General features: G+C 42.7%; 1 protein-coding gene across 2 annotated transcripts in view; it reads left to right on the top strand.

The window, feature by feature from the left end:
• The window catches only part of GTF2E1 (general transcription factor IIE subunit 1), a 49,312-nt gene that overhangs the window by 31,664 nt on the left and 3,311 nt on the right, over window positions 1-14,337 (top strand). For both annotated transcript variants that reach the window (XM_083883282.1, XM_083883283.1), the window contains exons 3-4: window positions 7,785-7,986; window positions 12,646-12,893. In XM_083883282.1, coding sequence (XP_083739408.1) covers window positions 7,785-7,986; window positions 12,646-12,893 — 450 coding nt within the window. The remainder of the gene's footprint in view (window positions 1-7,784; window positions 7,987-12,645; window positions 12,894-14,337) is intronic.

Raw genomic sequence — 14,337 nt, 5'->3', positions numbered from 1 at the left:
ATCTTTTGCTATTCCTGCTGTGTGTTGAAGAGTGTGCCTTTATCTCTTTTGTTGTTGTTGTTAAGTTACCATCTTGTTTTTATTTTTTAAACAAATTGATCATTTTTCGTATGTTAGCAAGTTGCAGTTTTGAAACCTCCTGAACACATTTCTGGCAGAATTACCTCATCTGAATCAGAAATAGTGCTACTGCCTGAGAGCCCTTAAATGAGGTGGCTGCTACATCTATATTACAAGAATAGAAGCCTTGAAAGGAAACTGATTGACATTTATCCCAAATGAAATGTTTACTCTATGTTTAATACCTGGTGGGCAATTCAATACTCTGAATCTGTATTAAACATGTTTAATATTAAAATGTTTAAGAAGCATTATTAAGGCTCAAAATAGGTATTCAAAAGTCAGAGCTGTATCTTGGTATGCATGTATTATGAAATGGTGTTGAATTGTATGATGAAACACTGGGTTTTCTACTTATTAAATTCATAGGATAAGCTATTTTCAATCACCCATTTTCAAAGGCTGATTTGGAGGGTAGGAGTATATATGACTCTTCCCCAAACCTGTAGGCTAGGGAATAGAATGCTGGTCCAGGAACCTGGATTTTACTCTCTTGTCTTCACTGTCCAGTCCCATTTCATATTGAGCAGCAGGTCAGTGAAGACAGGCTGTTGGAAGGTGAAAAGTCATTGCTCATGCTCTAATTCACAAAAACCTATCTTAGAACCTTATGGTCTGATAGTGAGAAGGATCAATCTCATAGCTGTTGTCTCAGTAGGATTTATGCTAGAATATGTACAGACCTGAGAAAAACTGCATTGAGATTTGGGGCACATAAAATTAAAAAGGGGGGGGGGGGGGGGGGAAGGGGTTTACCTCATTGTGGAGTCTTGATCTCATTTGTAAACAATAGATTACACAACTTCCTTAATAATTCAGATATTGTTGAAAAAATAATAAAGATATTTAAATCTTCAGATAATGGTATTAGTTACATTATTTGTTCCTAGCCCCATTTTTAGCTGAAGTGCTGTGCTTGACATTTTTTAACATGCACTCCACATGATGCCTCACTCATCTGAGGCAGAATTGTGATAGAAAAGATGTTTTAGCAAATTTGTCTCTAGGATCTGACAACAGGACATGTCCAGCAGTGTGTAGTATTGGTTGTTGCTGTGCCTCCTGCCCATAATGGTAATTGTATGTACCTGGTATTAGGCCTTCAGAAAAGGAAGAGACAAGATGCTGTGGTTCATGAGCCTGTTCCTAGGAGAGCTGTTGGTTTTGGGGGCAGGATCTGTGTTGAGCAGTCTGCACCTGCTGGGGCAGTTTGGGTACAGTGCTGTTTGAGGGGTGCTGTGTGGTTGCCTCCAAACTGCAGCCACTGCACTGACCTTCTCTGGGCAGCACTGGCCCAAGGACCTGTCAGTTCTCTGCTTTCAGGTATCACCCACGTGTTCTGGATTTGCCCTGTCACCATCTCTGACCAAAGCTACTCTTCTCAATTGCAATATCCCCTATCTTCTTTATAGTTAGAAATTATAAAGCAAATTGGGTGAAGCGTGATGCATTTTGGGTTTCAATGGCAAAACTGGATGTTTTATTGCAGAAATGGATCAGTGAATCTTCCCAAAATGCTGGCATTTTCTACACATGGTCCAGTGTTTGTTTTCATGCTGTGAGTTCTGACAACAGGGTCTATTCTGGGCTATCCCAAACAGGCCTAATATAAGAAGTTAAACTTTCTGTGTCATGTTTCAAGAAGAGAGTACTGCAATCAGCCCTGGGCTGTGGAGTGGCCCCAGGAGCTTTAGATCCAGTGGACCATGAAACCTGTCTCAGAAAGATGAGATGTGGCATTACATTTTATGTAACACACTGTGCTCTGTAACTGGCTCTTTTATTACATTTGTAGAATCACTGAATTACTTGCAAGAGAGAATGGTGTATTGCTGCGGTGTTCAGGAGACAGCTTTTATTGGTGGATTTCTCTTGTTTTTTCCAAAAGCAGCTGCATTTTTGGAATTCACATGTGGATAGAAATGTATTAGGGACTGTGGGTTTCCTGTAGAGTGAGAAAAGAGGGATGGAGCCAGAGAAGGCTACCTGATGAAATTAACAGCAGACTCATCTTTCTGTGTGGCAGGAGTGCATTTCCCACTCAGACACACTGGATTGCTTTCTCGTTGAGAAGGTGAGAACAGTTTGATGAGGGCTGAGAAGTCTGTTTAAGTTTGGAAACCACTAAAGGACAGCAGCTGCCACCAGTCTAATCTGCATGATGATTAATCCAGTTAACAATCAACTGTTTTACCAATTAGCTTTATTACCAGATCAGTCCATTAAGGTCATTAAAACTCTCTTTACTTTCATTTAACCCCTCAACTTGCTACTTCTAATAGGCTGAGTATCCTTTTAGCCTAATGTGGAGTATGTTATGGTAACTGATGATGCAGATCTGTTGTAGCCACTTGGCCTACTATTTGTGCCTTTAATGATTCAGCAGAGATATGCCTTTAGGTGCTGCTGTAAACAGTCCTCTAAATCTTAAAAATCAATGATAAATGAAAGGAACTTAATTATAATTTGTACTGACAGCACTGCCTATTACTTAGGTTGCTAAGTATTTTCATTACATGAGATTGGCTCATTGGTGGAGGACAGGCATAGGAATTGTTCTGTGATTTGTTCTGTTCAAAATTCTGTTAGACACTTACTGTATGCTGAGTTTTTCCCATTCTGTGCATCTGATTATCTTTAAATTGCTTAGGAAAAATTAATTAAAAACAGTTTGGCTGTATTGAGGAATGGGCTGACGAGAAAATGGAAGGGGAGACCAGAAAAAAAGTATATTCTTTTGCCTGTGTAATATTGTTCTGAATGACAGGTTGTGCTGTGAAAAGATCTTCCATCTCTCTGGCTTAAACAGGAAATTAGTTTGATGACCAGGGCTCAAATCAAGAGGCAGAATTAGTTGGTCTAAGAGTGTGGGGCAGAGAGGTACAGGAATGAGGAGAGGCTGAAGTTGGAAAAAGAAGTCCAGGAAAAGAAGAATGGACAGAGAAGTCTGAGAAGTGAGTGAAACCCAGGCTGAAAAAGTGGGACAGATAGACCAAGACTTGCTAGCAAGGAGAACAGGACCATCAGAGAAGGAAAATCCCAGAACTGCGATGGGAAGCAGATGGGAAGAGCTGGATAGGAAATTTTAGGCGTGGAGCTAACAGGTAGAATAGCAGATTCCCACAAAGCTCCTCTCTTTCAAGAAGCAAGAGCAGCACCCAAGGTGTTTCCTTCTCATCCTCCCTTCATTACAGGAAGAGGCTGGCACGGCATCCTGCTCCCCTGCAGCACGAGCAGGTTGTCATCTTGCTTTTGGTCAGTCAGGTGGCAGAGGCCTGTGGAACTGAGGGCTCCAGGTCTGCACATGAACCATCTGGCTGCTGGCACAGCATCCCATGGTGGGAGGCATTTGTCTGCCTTCCTGGTGGTAGGAACCTAGGAAACTCCTGTCCTTTCCTTGGGGTCTTTATTCTCTCATTTTAACATCAGGTGAAGCACTCGGGGTTAAGGAGTGCTGAACTAAAGGTGCCCGTGTATCCTGGAAATTTTTCTCTGTGACGTTATTTCCCCCCTCTGCCAAAACATGCTTTACGCAATGAGGGAGAGGAGTTGTGCTTATAGAATGCACTTTTTGTCTGGCTTGCTATAGAAAGAGGAAAAATGTGGTGTAAGAGTCAGGGAATTACTTGAAGAAAGTGGCTGTAGAAACCACAGGAACATGATCTGATCCTCCAGGCTAGTTGAGTTTGTGTGATCTTTAACAAGTCATTTAAAGCTTTTCAGGGGCTGTCATTAACCATTGTATGTAACTCATTGGAGATGCCCAATCCTAGAGCCTGAAAGAAGAGTGGTAAGAATACTGAATGTTCTGTTCTGAAAAAGAAGTTTCAGAAAAGCATCTCAAATCAAGTACTGCTCAAATCAGCAGATACTTCTGAAATTGTGCCATCTGTGCCTCAGCTCACTCACCATGTAATGGTAATAATGCTACTTCTAAAAGAAGGTTGTGGGAGATTTTGAAAATAAATTAGCTTAATGTTTTGTGATGCAGTCAAGAGTAAAGAATTGGATGAGGGTGAAGGCTGGAGGAATACAAAGGAGCTGAAAGATTATACTATGAAGTACAGTGTCATGCACCTACTATCTAATGCAAATGTCTGCTATAAACATGGAGTTCATCAACTGGAAACTACAAAGGAGAAGGAAAGATACAAAGGAAAAGAAAGATCTGGGAACATTGCTAGGTCTTGTGATAATTGAGGCAGCGCTTTCATGGTCTCTGACAATGTGATCTTAAAAGGTCTCAAAGGCTATCAGAGAAGCACTAATGCCTTTGAGCTTTTGGGAGAGCTCATCTGGACACTTGTCTATACTTCCATCTTCACAGCAGAAAGATGAGAGCAAACTGGAGGCAGGCAGTTAGCAAGGTCAGAGGAATGGGCGTCCAGTTTTAAAAGGCAAAGAAGAATATATGGCATTGCAAAATGAAGACTGAGGGATGGATAAGACAGCAGTTGAAGGATTAACAACAGCAAGATGAAAACTGGATGAGATGAGGTACAGTTCTTGGCAAAAGAGTCATTAGGTTTGAGATGAATGGGAATAAGTTGAGAGTGAAAATCCATTTGTTTCTTAAGAGAGTAGTGAGAGTCTTGGGCAGCATCCCAAAGGACAGAGTGGAGGGCCTCTTGTTGGGCTGGAGGTGAGGCTTGAACCCTTTGACAAGAGGGTAGGCAGGGCCTGATCTCAGACTGAGGAGTCTATAGCCAGTTAAATGTGTTAACTGTAGCAGATGCAGCATGCACACTTGGACATCCTGCCTTCAATGCGCGTGGGTGGTTGACCTTTTCCTTCTCTCCAGTGAAATCAAGTCATTAGGAATTATCTCTAAATATTCTGGCCCCATACATGAGAGCTTGAGCTGCATTAATCTTAGCAAGCCTTGGGGAGCCAGATTACCAATGTATCTGCCCCACAGTCTGGGAGCATATGAAGAGATCTCTTTCAGGTGGCTGGTTTTTAACATGCAGCCAGAGAGATCTGTTGAGTGCCTGAGCATGTGTTCAGAAAAGAGGATGTATGTGCTCTGTTAGCATTTCTAAGATGCAGAAAAGCCTCATGTCTGTTTGCTCCAGGATATCTGTTAGTCCTGGTTTCTGCAGCATTTTGGAATTGAAAAACTCTGTTGTGTAAGGGCTGAAGGAAAAAAATACATTGTTGGAGTGGAAACATTGCCATTCTCAGCCTTTGGATGGCCTCCACTTCATGTTTGTCACATGCAATTCATATCTGAAAGGAACATGTGTCACTGCTGATGTGATGTGCCATGTCATAAAAGCTTTGGTGACATTTTCTGACCCCTTGAAAACTAACGAAAATGGTTTGCAACTTGTAAATGCCATCTGCCATGGCAAAGCAGCTGAGAACTTCCCAGTTCTCTAATCACATGGGCTTCTTGTGAAATGCTGCATCACCTTGAAAAAAATCAGCATATTAATGGAGGAAGCTTGTCTTTTCACTCATTCCCAAATTCTTTACATAATTCATCTATTAACTTTTTTGCTTATTAAGAACCCTGAGGGGTGGAAGTTGCAGCAAATCCATGATAGCTTTAGGAGTTCTGTTTCATTAGAGCTGTATTTATTTTCTGATTTTTTGGTATTCTGAATTGGAACCATTCTCCCTGTGATCTTAATCTTTTGCAGATACTCATGGGGTTCACAGATGGAAGTGTGGAAAGTCTGAGCTGTCTCAGGAATACATAACAGGACTTTTGGGGGACATGTAAAAAGAGGGGAGTGTTCCTCATTAACCTGTGCTTGTTCCCATAGTCCATTATGGGAACTGAGATGCGCTAATTACTTTAAATTGATTCAACTTATGTCACACCGATAGCCTCAGATGTGGGATAAGGAGACCAAATGTTGGGTTCAGTTTTTGCTGGGCTGACAGCTTATATAATGAACAGTTTTGAGTCAGTAGGGACAGTTTTTACAGCCTGGAAAAAAATAAGCAAACTGTTTCATGCTTGGATAGGAGAGAAGAGCACTTTATCCACTTATCTTTTACCTTGCATAGTGCTGTTGTTGGCTACTCTGGCTTTTGCATGTCAATAAGACAAACTTTTTAAAGAGAGGATTTATTGCAGGAAATGTGTCCCTATTGCAGGCCACGTACACAGTATGCATTAATTTCTGAGTAACAGTGAGCAAATGCTACTTTAGATAGTGCCAGGGTACAAAACTGCATCTCTGCAGACTGGTGAGAGGCAACAGATCTTCCCTTCTGTCATAAACAGTGCTTTTTGTGTTTGCTGAGACGAGTGTGAGCATTGTCTAGCCCTCACAACCAGCAGTGAAGAAGTTAGGTCTGTTTTTATCGCTGTATTACAGGCAGGGAAGGAGGTGTGCTGAAAAATGAAGTGACAACACTAGCAAATCTGTGTAAGCAGCACACCAAGATACCAGAAGCCCTGGCTTGTGAGCCTGTCTCATTACATCATGCCCAAGTGCCCTGGGCAAACCCTGTTCTTTTGGCTGTGTTTGTACATAGCATTGGTGACATAGCAGACTTCAATACTGATTCTAGTTCTGATTTTTATACATAAGATTATCATTTCCATGGCAGGACCTGTCCTCAGGCTCCTTATTGGTAAAAAGATCTTGTCATTTCTTCATTGGGGTGTTGGGAGGTGAGGCTAGATGTGCATGGTTGTCACAGAATGGATAAATAAAAAATACCACCCAGGGACAAGAGAAATCAAGAAGCCTGTGAGCATCACTCTGGATGTCATGTTCTGAGGTGGCAGGGGTATGTTCTCAGTCCAGCACTTGCAAGACAAAGCACACTTGCAGTGTGCTGCTCCCTCCTAGCAGACCAGATGGAAAGGTCCCACTGTGCTCGTACAGCCCCTAAGGGTCCTGCTCACAGATGGAGTGATGAAACCCAAAAGCTGCTGTGCAGGAGTTCAGTGGGTTTTTTGTAGCTGCTTTGCCATGTAGCCATTTCAGTCTGACCTGTTTTTAGAGATCCTGGCGAGGTCTGCAAAACAAACTTATTTTTAACTGCTATTCACATGATTCCTATCTTAACATTCATAATTTTAAGAAGCTAATATGGGAGTTGGGTAGGATAGGTTTTTGCACTGGCTGCTCTGCAGTGATGACTTTTTTGCCTGGTTTGGCCCTGGAACAGAAGGAGAAGCCATCTCTTTTTTGCAGTAGCTGCAAAGTGACAACGGTTAGATCAGCAGCTACTGCAGACTGGTTGGTGCAGTGTAAAACTACGCTGTGTTTATTGTGAAACCAGCCTATTGGTGTGGCCTGGGAGATACCAGTGCAGGCACCTGAAACAGAGGATACTTGAACTCCTTAGAGGATACTGTGTAGCTTTTTATCACAGCCCAGTCATAGCTGACATTTAAAATGTGCCGCAAGGAGGGAGGGAGATTAGGAGATGTCTCAGTAGAGGTATTGCAGCCCATCTGGGCTTTTCAGAGCGAGAAACTGTACCCAGCTGGGTATCACTGGATGGTATCAAAATGCTTGCTTTGTTGTCTGCTTGAATAATAACCAGGTACGCCGTGTGTGGGAAGGGATTTTCAGGGCTGAAAAACTCCTTCGCATCCGGCATGGGGAACAGCGAGGCGCTGCTGTTGGGAAGGCTGCATGAGGAGCTGGGCCTGCTGCTTTCCTTGCAGCGCTGAGCAACTTCTCTTGTTTCAGGAACTTTCCGCTGCACGTTCTGTGAGACTGAGGTGGAAGAGGATGAGTCGGCGATGCCCAAGAAGGACGCGAGGACGCTCGTCGCGAGGTTTAACGAGCAGATTGAGCCCATCTACGCGCTGCTTCGTGAGACGGAGGACGTTAACTTAGCCTATGAAATCCTGGAGCCAGAACCCACTGAGATTCCTGCCCTGAAGCAGAGGTGGGAGCGTGCCTGGTCTTTCCTCACTGTACTCCTTCCCTGTAGAGTGCTCCTCTGCTCTGTGGGCCTTTCCCAGACCTTGTGCAGCACCAGCTGTGCACACATCTGACAGGTTCCTCCAGAGATGTGTGGTTTACAAGGAGACAGAGAGCTGTAACCATTTTTTACTAAACAAGGCAAATGACTGTTCTTCTGGTCAGCCCTCTGCGTGTATTTTTCTATGAGGTGTGAATTGCCTGCTGCTTGCCACGCTGCAGCTGGTATGCACACCAAGCCCTTGGCCCAATATTTAAAAAATGCAAACTGCAGCTGCTTGACAAAACTCTGAAGGTGCCACCTATGCTGTCTTCTATCTCTCAAATACTTATCTTTCATCTGTTCCTTTTGCTTCTCCTTAGCTTTTGAAACGAAGCTATCTGCATTCCACACCTTGTATTTCAAATCCTCATATTACAACATTCTAGTTTGAAGACATTGCTTCTAATAAGCAGGGTTTTTTTTCTTCTGATTTTGCCCAACTTATTACACACCTCTTCTTTTCAGGAGAAGACCATGTTGGAATCAAAAATTCCTTAAAATGTTCTTACCCATGGGAAATGACACTTTCTTTCAGAACATTCCTAGCTTTACAAAAACAGATGATGTTTAAATAATGCAAAAAGATGTGGGGAGCTGTCAGTTTTGTCAGCTGTGGTGAAATGTGATGCACTTCTCTGTATTTAAAAAAAAATTAATTATACACATGGGGGAGAAGAACTGTACCATGAGGGGAAGCATTCCCACAGTGCCTTGGGGTGCTTGGCTTTAGTTAATAGGAGAGCAAGCAGGATACTCTTTTTTTCCTCTCAGGCTAACCTTGAGAAAGAATGTTCCTCATATATTCATGCTAGACAGCTTCTAATTAATATAATAAAAATTCTTTGTCTATTCATAGTCCTTTTCTAGCCAAGAAGGTAGGGGTTTTTTTTCTCATCATTCTGATAGAAAAACAGAAGCAATATAAAGAGCAGAAAAGATTTTTTCCAAGGTCACTCAACGTGTCTTTGGTGATATGGGGAATTCTTTGAAGCCTTTATACCCAAGCTGAATCACTAGACTGCTTTAAAATCCCTTTTCAGTAGTCTAAGTAGTAGAACTGGGCTAACCCTACCAAAAAGAGAGTAATTTTTTAGTCTTCCGTTTTTGTGTACAGGAAATTATCACAGCAGAGGCCTGGTGCAGTCCCATGATTAAATAGCAACGCCCACTTACTTGACTCTTAAATACTTAAAAAACATTGTAAATGATTAATTACTCTGTGCAAGGAATGACAAAATAAATCGGCAGCTTTTTAAATGCTTACTTGAACACAACTTGCTTCAGCACATACAGTGATTTAATTATTTATTAACTCTTATTAATTCAGAGCAGTTAATTCCATGAAAGCACTGCTGTGAGATTTTTTTTTAAACTGCCAAACCCTGGGTTATTTATGCACTCTGTTTTTATGGAGTCTTGAGTGTCTGAAATCATTGACAAAACTGACATTTGGTGATTCTGAAGCAAACTGAAAAGGTCACAAAATGCCTGCATCTTCTCTTTGCGGTAACTTGGGCAACTTCAGGTGTTTTCAGGAGAATTACAGCTCTGAGTGGCCCCACTGGCATTGCATAACTGTCATTCACCTGCCCTGGGAAACTGGGTAGATCTTCATTAATGTTTTCCTAAGAGGCTGTTAATTTTCTTAATCATGGGAGAGCATGAATTAGCCCCACAGGTTTCAAAATAAACCCGCTTTACTTAAACTCTGTGATTTTTGAAAAATTATGGATTTTAATAACCCTTCTATTTCCTTGTGTCAAAATAGCATGAATTCAATTAACAAAAAATCTTCACAGAATTAATTTTCTGTGGTCATGCTGTCAAGAACCATGGGTTGTCTGTTGTGAAGTTGAAGCTCTTAAGAGCAGCACAATGAAAATGTGCTTTGTTTTATCTCAAGTGTGGCAAAAAAAGAGAGAGTTATCCCCATTATCCAAGACCTTTCGTAATAGTCTGGGCAGGATTGAGATGAAATTTTCAAGTTGTTTGCCCACTGCACAGTGTGGTTTCTGTGGGCCATACCTCAGCTGTGTCAAAGGCTATTTATGTTGCCTTTAAAGGTAGCTAAACCACTCATTACAGGATTTCCATCAGGGTGAATAAAACAGACTAAATGTAGCCACTGAGCTGCCACAGTTCCTGCCTGCAGGGTGGCCGTGTGAAGTCTAGAGCAAGGTGGAGAAAAAGTAGTTTGTGGATCTAAGAGAGAAAGAGAGATTTAAGAGATCCCTTCATCTGCTCTGTGCTGCCTGTAAAGCAGCTCCCACTCCTGGCCTTTTGTTGGTGCCTGCTCCAATGGTGTCTAATCCTGTACTTTGGAACAGGTTGCTGAACAGTAAGTTCTCTTCTTGCAGAAAGAAGTGTTCCCCTGCTCAGGTAGTCTTGGGCTGGTGCTCACACCTACCAACAGTGTCACTGAAGATAAAAAGACATAAATTGAGGCACATTTGCAAAGCTCACTGGGGTCCAAAATTAGACAGAAAGTGTCTAGATAGCTCCAGCTCAGTGTGGGACATTGCAGTAAGATCACGTGAAGTAATTGGTGCTGTAGGTGTCTCTTAGAAGTGTTACTTTCATTATTGAAACGCTCCTGACGTCATGGAAAAAGCGTTTTGCGGCTAAATGGTTCTGTGTAGGAAAAAAGTAAATTTCAGGCACGCTTACAGGGGCTTCTGTGTGAAAGTATTATTTAGTAGTTCCTTGCACTACTGAGGGTTTAGTGTCACGCCGTAGTCATGGGGAGGGAGAGCTTGGGTGAGAGCTGCATTGTGCATCCTGTGAGGAAAGTGGATTACATAAAATCGTCAGGGAAACGCTAGTTAGAGATTTCTATTGTGTGGGAAGCAGAGTGGTGCTTTTCACAGAACACACGCCTGTCTTGGAGAGCTGAAAGGTACCAACACTTGAAATAACACTCTGGGAAGAAGATCTCTGTGTGGTTCCTTAGGTTACATAAGAAATGTGCATGAGCCTTCTGCCCCAAAATTCAAAGCTGCTGTGAAGCTCTCCTAGCAGAGCTGGCTGCAGAATTGCCAAGGACACAAGACATGCTAATAGAGGTGCTGTGAAGTATTTTGTTAACAGATCCCTGCCATTCCACTACTGTGAGGCTGTGAGTAGCTCTCCATCAACACTATGGCTGAACACACCAGTATTTTTCATCTGGGGAAGAGCAATGCTCACCTACCTGTGTAATTTCCCCTCACTGTTGTACACCTAAAAATCCAGCAGAATTAGCTCATCAAACGGTGCTAATATCCTTGCTGAACTAAAACCCTTCATATTAGTTAGGTCTTCTCCAAGTGCAACTTTATTTTAAGCTTCTTGGTTGGAGGAAAGGTCATTGGGTAGACAGCAGCAACTGAACCATGCTCACTGATGACAACTGTCAGCTCAGCTGGCATCGTGGAGTATCCCTGATGGATTTACCCTGGACAAGGGGAGGAGTCAAGGCAGGGCTGTTCCTCATGAAGAGCTGTAGCCACCCCTGAGAATCAGATGACTGAAATTATGTGGCTGAGAGCGGGTGCAGTCTGCAGTGGATTTGTTTCTCTGAAAAGATGAAATCTCATTCTGAAGTAGAGGAACAGTCACATACTTTGGCTTTCCCCACTCTTTGCATACATAGCAGCACAGGCCAGGGTGTATTTTAGGCTCATTGCCATCATCAGTGTGCAGAAAATATTTCACCTGATACCCTCTTTCGATCAGATCCAAGCAGGAATGTTTTTCTCCATCAGTCTCCTGAGCTAGAAGGGGCCCTGGAGGGAAATGTGCTGAGAGCAAAGGAGGGCTGCCATACCCTTCACATGGGTCAGCTTTATTTCTCCAGCTTTTCCACAGTGAAGACAGTTCTTCTGTCTCCTCCTGTGCTCCATCAGCACACAAAGCATTTTGTCCAGCCCTAGTCCTCTGGTTTGAAGGTGCTCTCTCTTCTTTCTTCTCTGCCTGGACTCCCCAGTCCTCCCAAGGCCACGTCTGTGGATAGTACAGATCCCCTGTGTAACACAGGAGAGGTGACTTCTCATGTGCATTGTCACTCACAATTCAAGCAAAGGTGTGAATTGTGTTTTTCATGGTGATTTATCTCTTTCAAGAGTCTTGTGATTAATAGCAGTTCACAGCTCTGAGCATGCTGAGTTCCTGGCCTACTATCTACCTTGGCTAAACTTCAGTGCTTTTTTAATGCAGTGTTTGGTTGCTGCGTGAAGGCCAAAAAAAGGCTTTTGCAAATACCAGACTACTGTTAGACTGTTTTGCTGCTGTGGCTTTTGTTTCAGGGAATTCTGGGGTTTTATGCTTGTTTTAATGTAAGTGCATCTGCATCTCTAGTGCTGCCTCTTCTTTTCGGTGTCTGTGGTGGATTGCCCTGGCCCTTTGTAGGGTTTCCCACTAGAGATCTACAAGTTTCCCAAACCAGCAAGCTGGCACAGAAATTCCTGGCAGCACGTGTTAGAACTGAGACTGAAAGTTCTCAGTGCAGATCATGGGAGATAACTAATTATAATTTACATATTTTTTGTCTAAGGAGGGACTTGTTCTGAGAGCTCTGTTTTTCTCTCTTTAACTTCCATGTAGCAAGGAGCGTGCAGCTGGTGCTGGTTCAGGGGCAGCAGCTGGCCTTGCAGGGGGACACCACCGGGAAGCATGGACTACAAAAGGACCATCCTATGAGGACTTGTATACCCAGAACGTCGTCATCAGCATGGAGGACCAGGAGGATCTGAATCGGTCTGCAAGTGAAGGGAAGCCAGCCAGAGAGAGACCCATCTGGCTGCGGGAGAGCACAGTGCAGGGGGCTTATGACCCTGATGAAATCAAAGATGGTAAGAAATTCACAGAGCAGAAGTACTGCTCTGCTTATACAAGGCCTTTTCAGTGCTGTCTAAAATGTGTTCTGCTGTGTGTGTACAGCTGCTGCTCCCAACACTGGAGTGTCTGTTCCCCTCTGCTGTGCAAAGCACCTGTGTGTAGGCAGATGTAAAAATTCCTTAGATCCAGGATTGAAATCTAGGTCAGTAAAGGCTGAGCTGTCCATGAAATTTTGTGGGGGCTTCTAAAATGTTAATTAACTGTTATATCTTCCACCTTGAGAGCTTATTGCTTCTAGATGAAGGTCTTTCAGTTTCATCTAGCAAGCTGTCTCCCTAATAGGTCACTGCTGAAAAATAACATTTATTAATGTTCAGTGACTCTGAAATCTACTAAATCTACCAGAAGTGTTTATATGCTCCCAGCCTTCTTACCAATTGTTTCTCAAAACTTATTACATATGAGGAATACTCAGAAATAGAGCTTCTGGAAGTACAGTAGGAAGGTCTGTCACCATGACAGGTGAGTCTTTATTCCCTTCTGTTTGTTTCTCATTCTCTCTGCTTTTATTTTCGTTCATCTTGGGGTCAGGTTGTCCACAGGCCATGGTCAAGATCTTTTAACTGTTAGTAGAAACATTCTGCTTTGATATGTGTGCTGTTTAAGTTTCCATGCCAAAATTGGAAATGGAGACATTTTATGATTTTTACAAGAATGAGTCAATAGATAAAATCTTTAGAGTGATTTTAGGATTATGAACTGAAACTGTTGATGCCCCAGGAAGAAAAGATGGCAAAAGGGAGTCGTGTGTGAGTATGTGACCCTGGAATGACGCCGTGTTCAGGAGAGGAGTGGAGTATTTAGGTGTAGCAGAAGTGAAGAAAATAGAGGTGATATAATGGTCAGAAGATACCTAAAGAACTTGTTCATATGTAATGCCTTTCAAGCGTATTATGGATCCCAAAACATTTTTCAAATAGATTAAGCAAAGGGAGATGATTGAACAACCTGCTCCTGCAGTCTGTAGCAGAGGTTGTTACTCACCAGCCATGGTGAGTTCTCACTCCATTTTTCTGCTAGACATTCAATTCACCTGTAGTTTCAAATCAAGTCCTTGAGACAACTTTTGATGCACACAGCATAAATGTTTCTCAAGAAGTCACTGAGGGACATGGAGGTGGAATGTCTCCTTACAGGATGGTGGCATCACTGCTTAACCTCCTCAGCTACTGGAGATCAAAGCAGGAGCTTGTGGAAATGGCCTGAAATTGCTGCTGCAACACATAAACAGGAAGGACAGAAACTTGGGACCGTTAACAGAAAAGATTCACTGCTTGGATCTGGCAGAAACAGTTCTTGAAAGCAAGAGACAGCCCCTGTGAGCCACAAAGTCAGCTTTTGTGAAGTTATCTCTGGCTGTTGTAGTTTCCCAGCTCTCAGTGTGACGAGGGATGATAT

This window comes from Zosterops lateralis (genome assembly GCF_965231275.1).
Source record: "Zosterops lateralis genome assembly, chromosome: 2".
Taxonomy (NCBI): domain Eukaryota; kingdom Metazoa; phylum Chordata; class Aves; order Passeriformes; family Zosteropidae; genus Zosterops; species Zosterops lateralis.
Note: the sequence above shows the minus strand (reverse complement) of the source record. Positions and strands in the feature narration are given on the sequence as shown.